At 41.1% G+C, this 15,286-nt stretch overlaps 1 protein-coding gene across 3 annotated transcripts; it reads left to right on the plus strand.

The window, feature by feature from the left end:
• Nucleotides 1–1,641: 1,641 nt before the first annotated feature.
• LOC138196630 (potassium channel subfamily K member 4) lies at nt 1,642–12,237 on the plus strand. 3 transcript variants are annotated; one of them, XM_069146879.1, is made up of 8 exons: nt 1,642–1,658; nt 2,896–3,025; nt 3,281–3,557; nt 8,157–8,271; nt 8,399–8,559; nt 8,655–8,841; nt 10,512–10,654; nt 10,745–12,237. In XM_069146879.1, exons 3-8 carry the CDS (start codon nt 3,369–3,371, stop codon nt 11,348–11,350), a joined length of 1,401 nt encoding a protein of 466 aa, XP_069002980.1. In that variant the 5' UTR covers nt 1,642–1,658; nt 2,896–3,025; nt 3,281–3,368; the 3' UTR covers nt 11,351–12,237. The 3 variants fall into 3 exon arrangements, with proteins under 3 accessions (XP_069002980.1, XP_069002981.1, XP_069002979.1); XM_069146880.1 differs by lacking the exon at nt 1,642–1,658 and adding an exon at nt 2,480–2,536; XM_069146878.1 differs by lacking the exon at nt 1,642–1,658 and having other exon boundaries at nt 2,893–3,025.
• Nucleotides 12,238–15,286: the final 3,049 nt, after the last annotated feature.

Below are 15,286 nucleotides of genomic sequence, written 5' to 3' on the forward strand. Positions count from 1 at the left end.
TTTTCCTCCAGAAAGACCCGCTCCTCACTGGATGTTTTTCTTTTTCGGACGTCTCTCTGTGACCCTTTGAGATGGTTTTCTGTGACAATCCCTGAAGCAGGTTTTGAAACCAGCCTGTCTACAGCCATACCCCCAATCACAGCCCCCCAAATGACTTTTTTCCCCGTTTGCTTGGGTTGGACTTCAGTAGATCCTCATGTCTTCATGCCAAAGTGCAAGGAGTTTCTGCCACGTGATTGGCTGATTAGATATTTGCTTTAACAAGCAGTTGAACAGGTGGACCTAATCAAGTGGCAGTGAGTATATCACTAACCCAAACCCATATGAGCAGAGTGCAATACCAGTAAATGACCACTGCAGACGTTGTAAAGGATACAAGACTAGGAGCACTGATCCGGCTTCAACCAGCATTGCTACAACTACAAGTAACTAACAGCGATTCCTTCGTTAGGTCTACCGCAGCTGCAATTATTGGAATCACATTTAAAACAAATACTCGCCTTCAATGTCATCACACTTGGCCTCCCCGACTCGTCCCTGTTTGGTCTTCCGATTTTCAAGATTAAGATTTTACAAATAGCGTGCAAAGTCAAATGTCATCAAGACAAACAGTGGCTGCTTTGAGGAATGTAAAATATATTTATTTAGTTTACAACATAATTTGTATGTGTTATTGAGTTTGAATTTCTTGAATATTGTTATACTATGTAGAAAATAGTAAAAAAAAAAAAAAGAAGAAGAAGAAAAAAGCTTGAATGGGTACGTATGTCCAGACTTTTGACTCCAAAAGTGTAAACAGGAACAATAATCCCTCCAGTTGATCAAACTACATGACTGTAAAATCAGGCGAACTATCACCTCTAGAAATGCACCAATCAACTTACTGATCTGGTGTGATGTAATTAATGTAATAAATCTTACACTCTGACTATAACGTGTGACATGTGAGGGTTCACTTCAGGCCCCAGCCTTAGAAACCTTATACCCGCCCCTGCACACACACACGCACACGCACGCACGCACGCACGCACACGCACACGCACGCACGCACGCACGCACACGCACACACACACACACACACACACAGAGATGGAGTAGCAGCAGCTCTTGCTTGTGATGAAGTTGGGCTATCGAGGGCTGGCTGGCTGAGCAGGCTTCATGCAGAGTCGGCAGATTAAAACCAATCAGACCTCAATGAATCTCAAAAATTGATCCCGCACAGATGCATTGATAGTGACGCAGATTCCCGACTCCGGCCACTGCTGCTGTTCTTTGCATGTAAAGTGTAACGTTAATTCACAGCAGAAAACATAAATAAAACATTACAGATGGAGGTAAATGACAGCGAGCTGCAGAATGTCTGAAATCTCTCACTGCTGTATACAAATACAAACTTGAGAAACCAAATAAATCCAAAACCTTCATCAGCGTCTCCACCTTCATCTGTGCTGCTGCTGCTCTCTCTCTCTTTAATTCACTCTCTATATAAAGTCACTTTGATTGAGTATCTTTTCCTCTCCTGTGCGTTCAGCACCAGCCTCCCTCCTCGCACACACTCATGCTCACACACACGCTCCCTGTATGCGGCTGCCTGAACTCATCAAACACTCTGCATGAGGCGGCTGCTACTCTGGATTCTTATGATCCTTCATTTTGAGGTAAGCACACACGGGGCTGGACTGTCTGGTGCATCGGTTAATGCCATGAATCTTATGGACCCAGAGGGACTTTAAGTGGTAATAAAAAGGGGATCACAATGGATGGCTAGGGTTCGGCTGCTGCAGCAGCAACGTTGGCACTTAAAGCACGGCGTGTTACTATTTCCTTTTGTCAAGTGGTGCAGAACCAGTCTGTGCATTCTGTTTTACAGTCTGAGGTGTGTATACAATATGAAGTGCACATTATCTGGATGCTTTGGTGTGATTCATCTTATAGTTCCGGTTGATAGATGTTCAGATTTATTTTTTTCTGGGTGTAGATGGATCAAAACATGCTGCAATAATGTATTTATTTAAGAAAACAGAAGATCAGCGTGTTCATTGATGAATTTCCATTGAAAATCAGGTGTTGTTCTGTTTTTCTACTGTTTTACAAATGCATGAGATGTACATAGGAACCAGGAATTTAAAGTAATCTTATGCTACTATAACTATGAACTTTACATGTGCTGCTAACTTATGCTTGCATGCGTTCCATTCAGTAAGTGGACAGTCTCTTTGTTTATTCCCAGCAACTGTAAAACTGTTTGGAGTGCCAGTGTATATTTTCCTGTCACTGTTTGACAGTTTATTGCTGTAATTTTGGATGAAGACCAGCCTGCTGACTAAAGAACTGCAGTCACCAAACTTTAGAAAATGGGAACCTGCTTTTTATTTTTCTCCTGGCTTGCAGTCAAGTGATAGAAAATGAATTGCAAGTGGCAGGCCTGTTGGTCCAAATGATAAAATCCTCCCCCTTTTAAATCATTTCAGAATTTCCTGGACAAAGAGAGCGTCTGACTCATCTATCAGTTTCTCAAGTCCATTTCTTTAACAAGGTAAAAGTGCATCAGTGCAGATCCAATAGGCTCCAGTTTCATCTTTTGTAAAAAGCCTTCTCGGTTTGAGCCGACAAAGGCCGACACGATCGCGCCAAACATTATCTACAGCACGGCATCGTTTTCATCCAGAGCTGGAGACTTTTTTTTCATCCAAAGTTTGGGTCCTCACTAACAAAAGGATTCGATGGTGCATATTTTTACAAAATAGGTGCATGATGGCAGCACTGCCACGCCTCAGAGATTATCCTCATCATTTTTTGTCTTCTTTTTTTGTTCTTCGCTCCTTTTAAATTATTGACATCAATGCTCGTACCGCTGGGTTGAAAATGTAAATCAATATCTGTGGTACTGTCCAGTGTCCCCTCCTTCTGAGTGTGAGGGGGACGGGCTCCCCAGTGGTTACGGATCCAGGGACTCCATCCTCAGATCTGGTGCAAAGAGGGACTGGAAAAGACGAAGGCGTGGGCAACTGAGGCGGATTGACAGGTGAGCTCAACTGTTGTGGTTGCATCTGTCTGCGTATCCATGACATGGATCACTGTGTTTTATAGACACACATCGGATCTGTTTATCTGGTCAGACGACAGGCTTTTTATCCTGGATGCTGCATTTACTGTGTGTTTGCAGTGTGGTGAGGCCAGAGTCCATTTAAGGGCTGGTAGTGCAGCTAATAGGCCGGCTGCTGTCAGGCGCTGTGGTCATTGTAAAACCTGTTTGCTTGCGTGGTTGTTGATGTTTCAGCTGCAGCAGCTGGGATCGGGGACACACCAGCGCTGAGGCTGGCAGAAAGAAGCAGGAGTCTGCGTTGGGACTGAGCGGAGGTGCAGCCATGCGCTGCTCCACCTTGCTCGGCATCTGCACGGGGGTGCTCCTCTACTTGGTGCTGGGAGCTGTGGTGTTTCGCGCCCTGGAGGCTCCGCGGGAGGAAGGCAAGCACATGCAGCTGCTGGACACGCGCCGGGACTTCCTGCTGAACTTCTCCTGTGTGGGCTCAGACAACCTGCAGGCCCTGATAGAGGTAAACAGGAGCCGTTCATCATGTGACTTTTATTTGGAACATTTTAGTGTTTCTTCTTCCTCTTTTAAAAAATGGATGGGTTTTCAACTGTATATACTGAGAATATAAACTCATCGATGAGTTTGTATTCTCAGTATATACAGTTAATGAGCTGGAACATTTGAGTGACACACTACGACCACTTTTCTGTCCGTTTTGGGTTATTCAAGGCGGTTGCTCACAGCCTTTCTGTCCCCTGACCCTTTCAAATAAAGTCATATCTGTTTGTTATGTCTCATCACATGTTTTAGCCTTTACATGGGTAACATGAGCAGTTACACTAAACAGTTTTCTTACTCAAATTGTCAAATGTTTGGAGGCTCTTGGGTGGTTGGTTGGCTCCCCTGTTTGGGAATAACAAAAAAGTATTCCTTCCATCCTTTCACTGTCATACAAATTTCAGCTATTGTATTAACAACATATGGTACAATAGTAATGTTACATTATGTTAATATTAATTAGCTGATTTTGCAGGGTAAAAAAAACATTTTTAGTTACTTTTATATGCTCAGTTAACCTGAAATGCCACAAAAGGAACCTGTTTTTCTTTAGTATTATACTGAAGTGATTTTTTTTTTGTTTTTGTTTTTGCTTCTGACCAAACAGAAACAGGAACAGCAGCCTTTCACTTAATAAATCTACACACGCATGCTAAAGTCACTCTACCAATGTCCAGTCACAGCTTGTTGTTATTTATACATAAACAAACTCCAAACAGGAGCTGGATCCCAGAGACTGACCACCTCTCATGGCTAAAAATACATATTTTGGCCACGTGTCTTCGAGATACCTGGCTCAGTTTCATATTTATATTCCCACTGAACTCTGTTGACTCTGACAATATAACTCACCGCACTTCGAATATGTTTCGTGGGTCCTCAGATGACCCCTTGGATTTAGTGCAGCTTGCTTGGTGACACCGTGGAGCCCTGCAGCGTGGATGAGATGACAGGTGTGTGAAAGATGATCCGTGCATACGTTGAGTGTTACGAGGCAACTGTGTTGTGGTCCTGAGATGCCTATCCTTGCTCCAGAATGAATATTGTAAATTACTGTTGTAGCTTACAAAGTGATCTATAGATGCAGTGGCTGACATTTGCAAAACGGTTAAAGCAACTGAAGGACATGATAGAAGTTCCTTCAATCTGGGAGGCCATATTTTACTTTTTTGTTAAAGATCCACCTTTAAATGATTAGTGGGATTACTTGAATGCATTCATCAATGATTAAATGGAGACATATGTATTATGTTTCTTAATATCAGCAGTGCTCGGATGATTAATTTTAAATAAATAAAGAAGACATAATTAAATAATCATATGAATAATTGCTTTAAAACAGAAATAAAGCAATAAGTAAAATAACTGAAGAAACTGAACTGTTTTTTTCAACGTTAATTTCAATAGTTAAATAGGTCTCTTTTATTATAAACATTATTATACATGTAATTTCAAAGTTTGCCTTTATTTATTAATGTCTTTTCTCATAATAGACATTTTATTTTGCAATGTTTTTATCCATTTCAGTCAGTCTTATACCCCCATGTGTGTCTGTCACACATTTCTTTTATTGTAGTAGCGCCCTCTAATACCAGTTATTGGACAAGTCAAATGCTTTTGACCGACATTAGATGCAGTTAACGGAACAAAATTAACGATGACCAATGATTTTAACTCTCCAAATAGTTATTTCCGCTTGTAATAATTTCATTTTATTTTCAGTTTTTCCATTTTGCCTTTAAAAAGGAATACTTGACACATTAATCGCAAATATTCAATGCTGAATGGATCAAACAAAAATAGGAATAAACTCACTCCTATGGGAAAGAGTGTATCACGCTCACTGACATTAATCCGAGAAGATGGCCCTTTGGCTCCTTGTTTAGCCCGATGCAACCCTCCTGATTTAAAAGTGCAAGCAGCAAATCGAACAGAAACAATTTAGGCTAAAGCCAATAAAGTCAATAGTGTGAGTTTTTGCTGAACTAGACAAAAAAAAAATAGGCTTTTAAAAAAATGAATGATTCATTTACAACATTTGCTGTATACAACAAAAAAAAGTAATAAAGAAAAGTACCACATGACTGAAACGTCTAAGTTTTGTTGACCTAGAAGACCAACTTGTCTATCTCGCTTTGGTCTGAGTTCATATGTGGTGATTGTGGTCCTTGCTGTTCTAAATAATAATTCAGACTCTGCACTTAAAACACTCATGCACAGGTATTTTTGAGCCACCCGAACTTGTTTGATTTGTTACCTGCATTTGCAAAAACTCTCTTGTTGCCGATAGGACACACAGCTTCATGCATACTGACTGTCTCACCTGTATTTGTTGCTTTGTTGTTGCTTTAGCGAACAGGAGCGGCTAAATCTGGTCGCAGCTGTTGAGCTTGTTTAAGAGGCAGGAGACGTGATTGTCTGAAAGATGAGAGGGTGCTGATAAAGCCACTGTCATAAAAAGTGACATCAGGAAATAAAGTCTGACATTTTGAAGAATATTACAATATCGTAACATTATTACAATATTTCAAAAGAAAAAAAACACACCTTATAATAAGAAGTCAATGATTTGATGATAGTTAAAGTTTAAATGTAGAACTGATCTGGAAAGTTTAGATGAGCTTGCACTTTAGCACACTTATAAAAACACGAACAAGTACAATAGAACACGCTGCGCTTAATGACAGCTTACGTAACACCTGCAGCCGTGGCAGAAATGAATGAGCCGGACAGCTGTTCTAAAGTCATTCATCAGATGTTGTCGGCACGGTGGGTCAAGTTTCAATGTCATAGGTTTCAACAGGTCTTCAGTAGATTCAAAGTTTCTACCTTCTGCATTCTGCTCTCAGATTAATGGGAGACGCAGTGGCTTATAACGTGTTTGATTGTGTGCATGTTGATGTGTGACGCAGCTGTTTCTGAGGCGACTCCAGCAGGTGTGACTGCAGTCATGTGAAAAAATAAGTACGTCAACCAGGAACACACCGACGTGGAAAATTAACTTTTTCAATAATTTAATCAACAAAAACATCAGTCGATCTGACATTCTTCTGTGGAAGAAGCCGCTACGGCCCTGGCGTCAGATATTCATATTACCACCTTTAAAAGAAATAACTTCTTTCAGGCACTTTGCATAATTATCCACTAGTCTCTGACATCGACCTGCTGAAAGTTTTGACCAATCTTCTTTGCAAAATTCCCCCAGTTGCAAGATCTTTGAAGGTTTTCTTGCATGTATGGCCAGTTTCAATCGGATTAAAATCTGGGTTTTGAATAGGCCGTTCCATAATCCTCCATTTCTTCTTTTTCAGCCACTCTGTGATGGATTTGTAGTGTAGTGTGCTTGTATACTGTTGAAAGGCCCAACGCTGGTTCAACTTTAGCTTTCAGACAGATGGCATCACATTCTGTTCAATCACTGATGTGATATAATGCAGAACTCATCGTTGAATCAGTGACTGAAAGCTGCCCAGTCCAGGAGACAGCAAAGCAATCTGAACTCCTGATTCTACTTTTTATTTGGAGGGGTGATAAATGAAGGCAGTCAGGGTGAACACTGGTCATTTGATGCATTTTTTTTTTTTAATTTTTTTTAATTTTTTTTTTTACTGTATTTGTTATACCTGTGGCTGCACAGTCAGGTATGTCCACCCAAAGCTCTCGTACAGTTTGTGTTCCCAGAAAGATCCCAGATCACAGAAAGGATTATTTTCTGGCTGCTAATCGTTCGCTGCTGTGGTGAACAGAGGCTGACACTGAGGTGCACATGACTAACCTCATAATCTACCCTTTGACCGTGAATTGTTGTCATTTCACTTGAGCCAGTGGAGGAGTGAATATAGTTTTCATTGCCATATTGAAACCCATCACAAAACCTCACTGCAGTGTTTTTCTGTATCCACTAAAATGCAGGTAAGTATGCAAAATCTGTAGTACTACAGTGTCTGTGGCTGCCCAGCATGGACAATAGAACCATGACAAACCATTGGCCATAGTTACACTAATTAGGAACTTCAGTAATTCCAATTAATGCTTAAAAATAGAATTGGTAATCATTATCAGTTCAATCTCAAAGATGTTGCAGGCAGACTTTACACTTGATGGCATCAGTCCAACAGACAAGATCAAATAGACACAAATTCATTTGCAAAATCACCAACTTCTGATTTATCAGACATAATAGATGTCTGCGTTAATTCATAACTTCATCACACTCAGCTTTAAATTCAGAGGTAACAAATGTTTTTGAGTACCACTGGACAAAACAAATAAGATCATGGCATTAGATTCTCTGTGCAGGCAGCGGTTCGATATACTCGGGACAGACCGGAGCCGCCACAACTGCACATCACCATTAACTTCTGAGTCACTGACTGCCTGTTTATGAGCATGACGATGTCTTTTCTGCACCACATCAGATATAAATCATGGAAACAGTTTGAAATCACTGATGAGTTAATTTATTGATTGATAATCTCTCTATTTATTGTCCTTTTAAATATCAATCACTGAAGTGTTTCATACACTAACCAGTAAATTCTTCTCCACCCTCCCTCCACAGGAGGTGGTGGAGGCCATCGGTGGGGGTGCGGATCCCCAAGGAAACACCACCTTTGTCAGCAAATGGGATCTGGCCAGTGCCTTTTTTTTCTCAGGGACCATCATCACAACCATCGGTGGGTGTCCGACAGAACATTCACAACCATTAAAAGTAATTCTTATTTCATATTTGTGATGGGAATCTGGTCACATTTCTGTGTCTTCAAGTCAACTGCTCTTCCACCTCTGACCCCGCATGTCCAGGTTTTGGAAACATCTCCCCCAAGACAGAAGGAGGGCAGCTGTTCTGCATTTTCTACGCCTTGGTGGGAATCCCAATGTTTGGTATTCTGCTGGCTGGCGTCGGAGACCATCTGGGAACCGGGCTGAGGAAAACCGTGGCCAAAATAGAGACTCTCTTCCTGGTCCGAACCTTAAACAGAGATTTAAATCTCTTCTTGAAGTTCAAGCACTTCCCTTTATGTATGTCTCCTCATGGGTTGTTTCACCCTCCTGACAGAAATGGCGTGTCAGTCCCACCATTGTGCGTGTGATCTCGGCCGTACTGTCCATCCTGCTGGGCTGCCTGCTCTTCGTTGCGGTGCCTATACTGGTGTTTCAAAAGGTGGAACAGTGGACCCTCCTGGAGTCGGCCTACTTTGTGGTTATCACCTTGACCACGGTGGGGTTTGGCGACTATGTTGCAGGTATACAACAGCTAATTCACCATCAAGTATGTGTTCTTGAACAGAGGTTTCAGGGGTGTGCACAGGCTGCGAGAGGAAAGAGGGGAACTGATAAAAGATGACCTTTTATTTATTATTTATTTATTTATTTTTCATGTTATCGATTTCACTGACACTGATTTATTGCATTGATGGGCCTGTAAAATTTCTAAAAAATACAATTAGAATTTTTCCCCAAAAATTGGGACGCTGTTTAAAATGTATATAAAAACAGGCAATGACATAATAGGCAATGCCGGGTTATAAAAATAAGATGGGTCCTAATGGCTATATTATGAATGATGTTTAGATATAAATCTTAATTAATATAATAAAACATATCGTATATTTACATACTCTCAACTTAAAAATACCTTTAAAGCCCTTCTTTTATCACTGACTGTAAGTGGCAACCAAGGGAGCATCTGAACATGCTTGTTGCCGATGGCGTGTTGCTGTGCGGTTTTCAATACAGCATCAAACGCAGAGTCATCATAAAGGGCTTTTTTTTTTAAAACACACACTGGGAAAAGTGAAGTATTAATTGCGCAACTCTAAAGAGCAACACACTAAGATAGTTTCCCTGCAATTTACTCATCACCCTCTTTTAACACGTAAAAACCCCCACAAACATAATGATAATAATTCTCGCAACTGCATATGAGAACAGAGACAGAGAAAAAGGTGCTGCCAAATGTCTAGAAATAGTCAGACCCTGTTTTTGAATAAAAATAATATAACTACATCACACTTTTAATGATGTAAAACAGTGACACAGGCTGATTATGGATGATTATTATCATAAAGTGACATGTAAGTGACACTTGTTGCAGCTGGTTTAGGGGTGAAGCTTACCTGCTCTTGCTGATTGCTAGAGAATTTTGCATCATGTAAACAGATCATGTGTTGTGCAATAATCTGTAAAACAATAGAATACACAGCACAGTATTTCCCTCAGGATGTATGAGTGGAGATGAGCAGAAGCAGCAAATAGAAATACTAGAAGAAAAACAAAGACTGCAGGGCCCCAAATGCCTAAATCTGACCTCTGATGTTCTGTATGCAGACATGAGAGTAGGAATTTATTTTTGCCCTGAAGTCACATCAGAGGTGAACTTAATGAAAAGGTTAGCAGAGAGACACCTTTTCAGACCAGGGGGCACACCTACTGAACATCACCTACAGGGGTTTTTAAAAGGAGAGAGCATGTCAACACTCACAGGACCCTGTGCATCATTATCATCAATGGATATGCTTTAATGCAACAATCAATATTTAATCAATTTCTGTTCGTGCAACACAGCTGATCTGTAACAACAGTGTCCGTTACAGTGTCATTTTTGTTCATAACACTTCCTTTTGCATATTTTTGCTTTTTCGTTGACTGTATTGAGCCGTAGATGAGTAGCTGGTCTGACTTAATTAGTCATCCATAGTTAGAACTGTCAATTGTAATGCATTAAGTTCACTTTGCACAGACAATGTCATAAAGTATTCATGTGGATTTTCTAGTGAGAGATTATTTATTGATGATCTGATCTGCCGTGAAGCATCTTCTGTCTCGACTGTTTATTTACTCCATAGTAAAGAATGGATTCATGGATGTGTTGTGTTTATTCAATGCTTCTGTACACTGTGTGTTTGTGCCAAAGGGGATTCTGGGATAGCAGGCAGCGACCACTGGTACAAGCCCCTGGTGTGGTTCTGGATCCTGCTGGGCCTGGCGTACTTTGCATCCATCCTGTCAATGATCGGTAACTGGCTGCGGGTTCTGTCTAAGAAGACCAGAGCTGAGGTGCGTCTCTGTCCTCTCATGTCTGTTGCATCATTCTGTCTCCACCATTTCCTCTCTATCACCTCTACTTTCACCCTCTTTTTCTTTCAGATGGAGGAACTGCGAGCCCACGCCACCGACTGGACCCAGAACATCCAGAATATGTCGGTGGACTTTCGCATTCCAGGGAAAATCGACGACCCATTCAAACGGCGTCGGAGAAAGCGTCGCCACGGCCCTCGTAGTCATGGCCACAGCACCTCAGCTAACGGGGCCCCTGAGGGTAAAGATGAGCAGCATGAGAGTCAAACAGAATCTGGATCTTCCTCATCTTCCTCCAATGAATCAGGATCTGGATCAGAATCAGAAACAGACTCTCAGGTCACTCAGTCGGAGCAAGTGCCTGAAGAAAAAACTGCAGAGCCTGTAAAGGAGGAGGCTCCTCCGGACCCCCACCTGTCCCAGCCTCTGGACTACTTTGGGGAGAACCTTGCCTTTATTGACGAGTCTTCAGACGCACAGAGCGGCAAACTACACCTGGATCCCCTGCTGGACCTGACGCAGCCCAACTCTCGTCAGCCAAAGAGGAGACGCCACAGGAGGCCCGTTCCTCAGCGCAGTCCCAAAGCAAACGGCTCAAAGGCCATCAAGAAGGAGCCCAATGGAAACCCCAAAACAGTTCCAGATCTGCCACTGAAGCCTCAAGATGGAAAATGATTACAGAAACTCCTGCTGGGCTGGGACAACCTGAGAGGAGCATTGAGTATCATTGACAGAGGGGTCCTCTGTGTTGCAGTTTCTCTGTTTATGCTCACTTCCAGACACTTAAGATGATGCTGAAGCCAGTTGTCTGCATTTAATCGCTCTTTGCATGTGAGTGTGTCTGCCTCAATCAAAGATGATGAAGTGGTTATTTGTTTTTAGGCCTATGTTCCCGTGACTGTATGGGGATTCACTGCTCTCTACTGGGCCGACACTGAATTGCACTACCACTCTGTCCAAATGAGAACTCTTGCTTTTTACTAATCCAAACAGTGCAACCAAAAAAAAAAATCCACGTGGTCAGAAACACAGCTGCAGAGAGGTTGCTTTGGTCCCAGACAGTTACTCTTGAATCCTGCCAACAATTAAACGGGTACTAAACATTTTTGGTATGCGATAAAACATTTTTTTAATATCCTCTATACAACCATAATACTTGCATTTTGATGGCCAAATGAATTAATCCTACTGTACTGCATATATGTAATAAAGAGTTTTTAAAATGACACCAGCACTGCGTCATTTTAATGTTGGGTTTCTCTGTATAATGTTGTAAAGTTCAACTGTAAGGACTTTAATGTGTTAAGTGCCATGAAATAACCTCTGTTGTGATTTGGCGCTATATAAATAAAGTTGAATTGAATTGAAATGATTTGATTTATAAAGATCATACAATAGCAGTTTGATGTCATCACATGTCGCAGTAGTGTTCTGAAAAACTGTTGAACATTTCCATGAAAAGTGGTTGAAGCTTAATAACAGCGAGATTTGTGATTTTTTTTTTTTTCTCCATCCACTTGAAAACAGGATCTGGCATTAAAACGAACTTGCGTCATTCCCCATCTTTTGTCTGTCCCACTTCCTCCTTTCCTGTCATGTTTCTACTCTCAACAACTCGAGTGAAAAGGCACGATTGGCCCAAAAGGAAACGGCAGCCTGTTTGCAGCGCTGAAACAACGTTAAGCCAAACAAACTGGGTCAGCTCTGAGGGACATCTGAGGACTGAATGTTCAGATTCAGAGGGTGAAAACCTCTAGTGGCATACAACGTAAAACATTTACTTTAGTACAAATTTCAGGTATTTGTCTTTGAGCATTTCCATTTCAAACATCCTTATACTTCTACACCACTAAATCTCACAGGCAAATATTTTACTTACTCTACTACATTTGTCTGACAACTCAAGTTAGTCTACTGTCAATAATACAGTTTTTCCAAACCCCTTTTTCTCCAGTGGAAACCATGTATCTCCAAATTTGGATGATTTTGAATTAAAATCTTTCTGATAAACTAAAAAGAGAGAAAATTCGACTTATTTTGTTATTCTGTTTTTCTAAACTTCTTTACTTTTCAGAGATATGATATTCTTACTCAAATGAAATGATGCAAACATGTGGAAATCTTCTGAAATATGATGCATTATTGTAGATTAAACTAACAAACATTACATAAAGTACTTAAAATAAGCACAATCTTAACTACAGTATTTAAATGCACATGAATGCAGCAGTAATTTTAATCCAATAGTAAAACACTGACAGACAAAATTTACTGCACGGTGTGTACTTTCACTTTCAAAAGGGCTTATTATGCTGACATATTACTTGGTTTTAATCGCAGGACTTGTAATGAAGTATTCTCACAGTGGTGTAGTCCTATCAGTACTTTTACTTGAGTTGAGGACCTGAATAATTCTTCCACCTTTAATAAAACTCCTGCAGGTCAGGGGGCCTGAATGTAGACACAATTTGAACAGCACACCCATAAACGCCCTTCAAGTCGCCAATACGGCCTCTTCAGTGTGTGCTGTAGCTCCTCGTTGATCCATGTAAGTGATACTCTGCAGGAAACCCAAGCTTGTTTCTATCTGGAAATGGCACCAAGGACAAAGACGGTGCAGCAGCAGAGTGTGGCTGCAATTGTTGTCTCTATTTTCTATTGTTTTTTCCTTCTATAGTCACAAAATGTCTCACAAAATATCTGATGTGCAAAATCTGATGTTGCTACTCGTTTAGGCTATAATCACCTCCTCCTCTTCCCAGTAAATGAATCCTGACTTTTTTTTCCCCCTTTGACCACAACCAGCAGATGGCAGACACATTCAGTGTCCGAGATTAAACTACATTATACACTATTTCGATTTATCTCGGGTTTCTGACTATAAAATTCAGTCCACTTCTGTTTGTGTATTTGTGAATTTTGCAGTCTGCCTTTTATCCCCCTGTCTTCATGTCAGTATGGTGAGTAAGTAAAAACGTTTTAAAGGCAGCAGAAACACGGTGCGGGTTCATCTGGCCTTTTGGAAATCCGACACTTCCCTGCAGGATATGTAAAAAGGAAAGAAAAAAAAAAGCAGCGTTCTGGCATCGCAATCAGGAAGTCGGGAGACGGTGATGATGTGCAATGGCAGTGGGTGACCTTTTACTGGAGGACACACGCTCAGCTGCTATAACGTCATCACCACCGCTACTGCAGTTACTCCGGGCTGCCACCAGATGGCGAGTGGTGGGCAGTGTTGGCAGCTCTGAGGTACACTCCTGACCTGAATTTAAAGGGAAAATCCACCCTGAAATACAATCTAAATGTCTTGTTTTTTTTTTATAATATGACACTAAGTTGTTTTTTTTTAAAAAAATTTAATTTTTTTAATTTTTTTTTTTTTTTTTTTTTTTTTTTTTAGCATAACGTTGGCGAAACTGTCGGCAGTCTTCATGTCATCAAGACACAAATCCTGCAGCTGCTCCATAGCGAGGATTTTTTTAATTATTATTATTTACCAAGGATTATACACTCAGTTGCACATTTTAAACAAAATGTAATGAAGTTCGTGATTTTTACTGACTTGGCAGCATTGACCTGAAGACATCATTAAATCCAAGATGGAAGCAAATGTCCACATTTGTAGACATTGACCTAAATCCTTGAAACATTACATTACATTTCATTTAGCTGACGCTTTTATCCAAAGCGACTTACAATAACATAGCATCATATACATCCTGTTTTATTTTGAAAGGGCAACATTAAGATTTTGTTAAAGATACTTTTCCTTTGGTGCCGCCTTTATTTACGTTTGATTCTGCTGCAGCCTATTAATAAAGACTATATACCGATGAAGATGTTTACAGTATGGGTAGACACTGTTTTCTATCACGTGTGTTATCTGTGACTCACCGATGCAGTGTGCTTTTTGTATACTACATGCTGGCTTCTTGGTATTTATGTTGACTATCAGCTGACACCTGTCTGAGGTCACGACCTGCTGTAAGGAGCACCCCAGGGACCTCAGCTGGCATTCACAGTGCGTTTTTACGTTTCCAGTCTTCACACGTTCAACATATGTTCTCAGTGATCACGCATCGTCACGTGTCCGACAGATGCCTGTTTAATATTAGCCTTTAATGCGGTAAATCACAAACACAGAAACTGCTTAAAACAAATTCATTTGTGTGTGTGTGTGCGTGTGGATGTAATGTCTATAGCATGAGCGGTTTCGCCTCTATAAACGGATAATGCAGACTCTGCACCAGTATGATGCAGCCCCGCAGAATTGCAGTGTCTGCAGCAGAGACTCAATGACCTTGCTTCAAGGTCGCAGTGACACTGCCGTCAGTTTTTCCTCTCATGCGCGCACCGCGGCGGTCCTGTCCCGATCCCCGAGCCCGCCGCACACATGTGACCGCATCGAGACCGTTGTCCTGCAACGCTGACACGGCGAGGGGGGAAAGCAAGCGGACCACAGTGCGTTTTGGTTCAGACTAGACTTAACGTTTGTTGGTCTATAATTAGAGCCAGATAATGCCGGGGTGTCTGGGGAAAGCTGATCCAAATCGTTTTCTGTTTCTCTCCCTGATTTGTTTTTATTTTTTTTTTATTCCATTTTTGTAAAGC

This window comes from Embiotoca jacksoni, unplaced genomic scaffold (assembly GCF_022577435.1).
Source record: "Embiotoca jacksoni isolate LCO1_2020_lvr unplaced genomic scaffold, fEmbJac1.0.p SCAF_13, whole genome shotgun sequence".
Lineage (NCBI taxonomy): Eukaryota > Metazoa > Chordata > Actinopteri > Embiotocidae > Embiotoca > Embiotoca jacksoni.

What these genes read in the sequence shown, in the direction of transcription:
- LOC138196630 (XM_069146879.1), top strand. Translation starts at nt 3,369, where the DNA reads ATGCGCTGCTCCACCTTGCTCGGCATCTGCACGGGGGTGCTCCTCTAC. An exon ending in GTTTGGCGACTATGTTGCAG is followed by an intron (nt 8,842 to 10,511) that starts GTATACAACAGC and finishes TTTGTGCCAAAG; the next exon opens with GGGATTCTGGGATAGCAGGC. An exon ending in CTAAGAAGACCAGAGCTGAG is followed by an intron (nt 10,655 to 10,744) that starts GTGCGTCTCTGT and finishes TTTTTCTTTCAG; the next exon opens with ATGGAGGAACTGCGAGCCCA.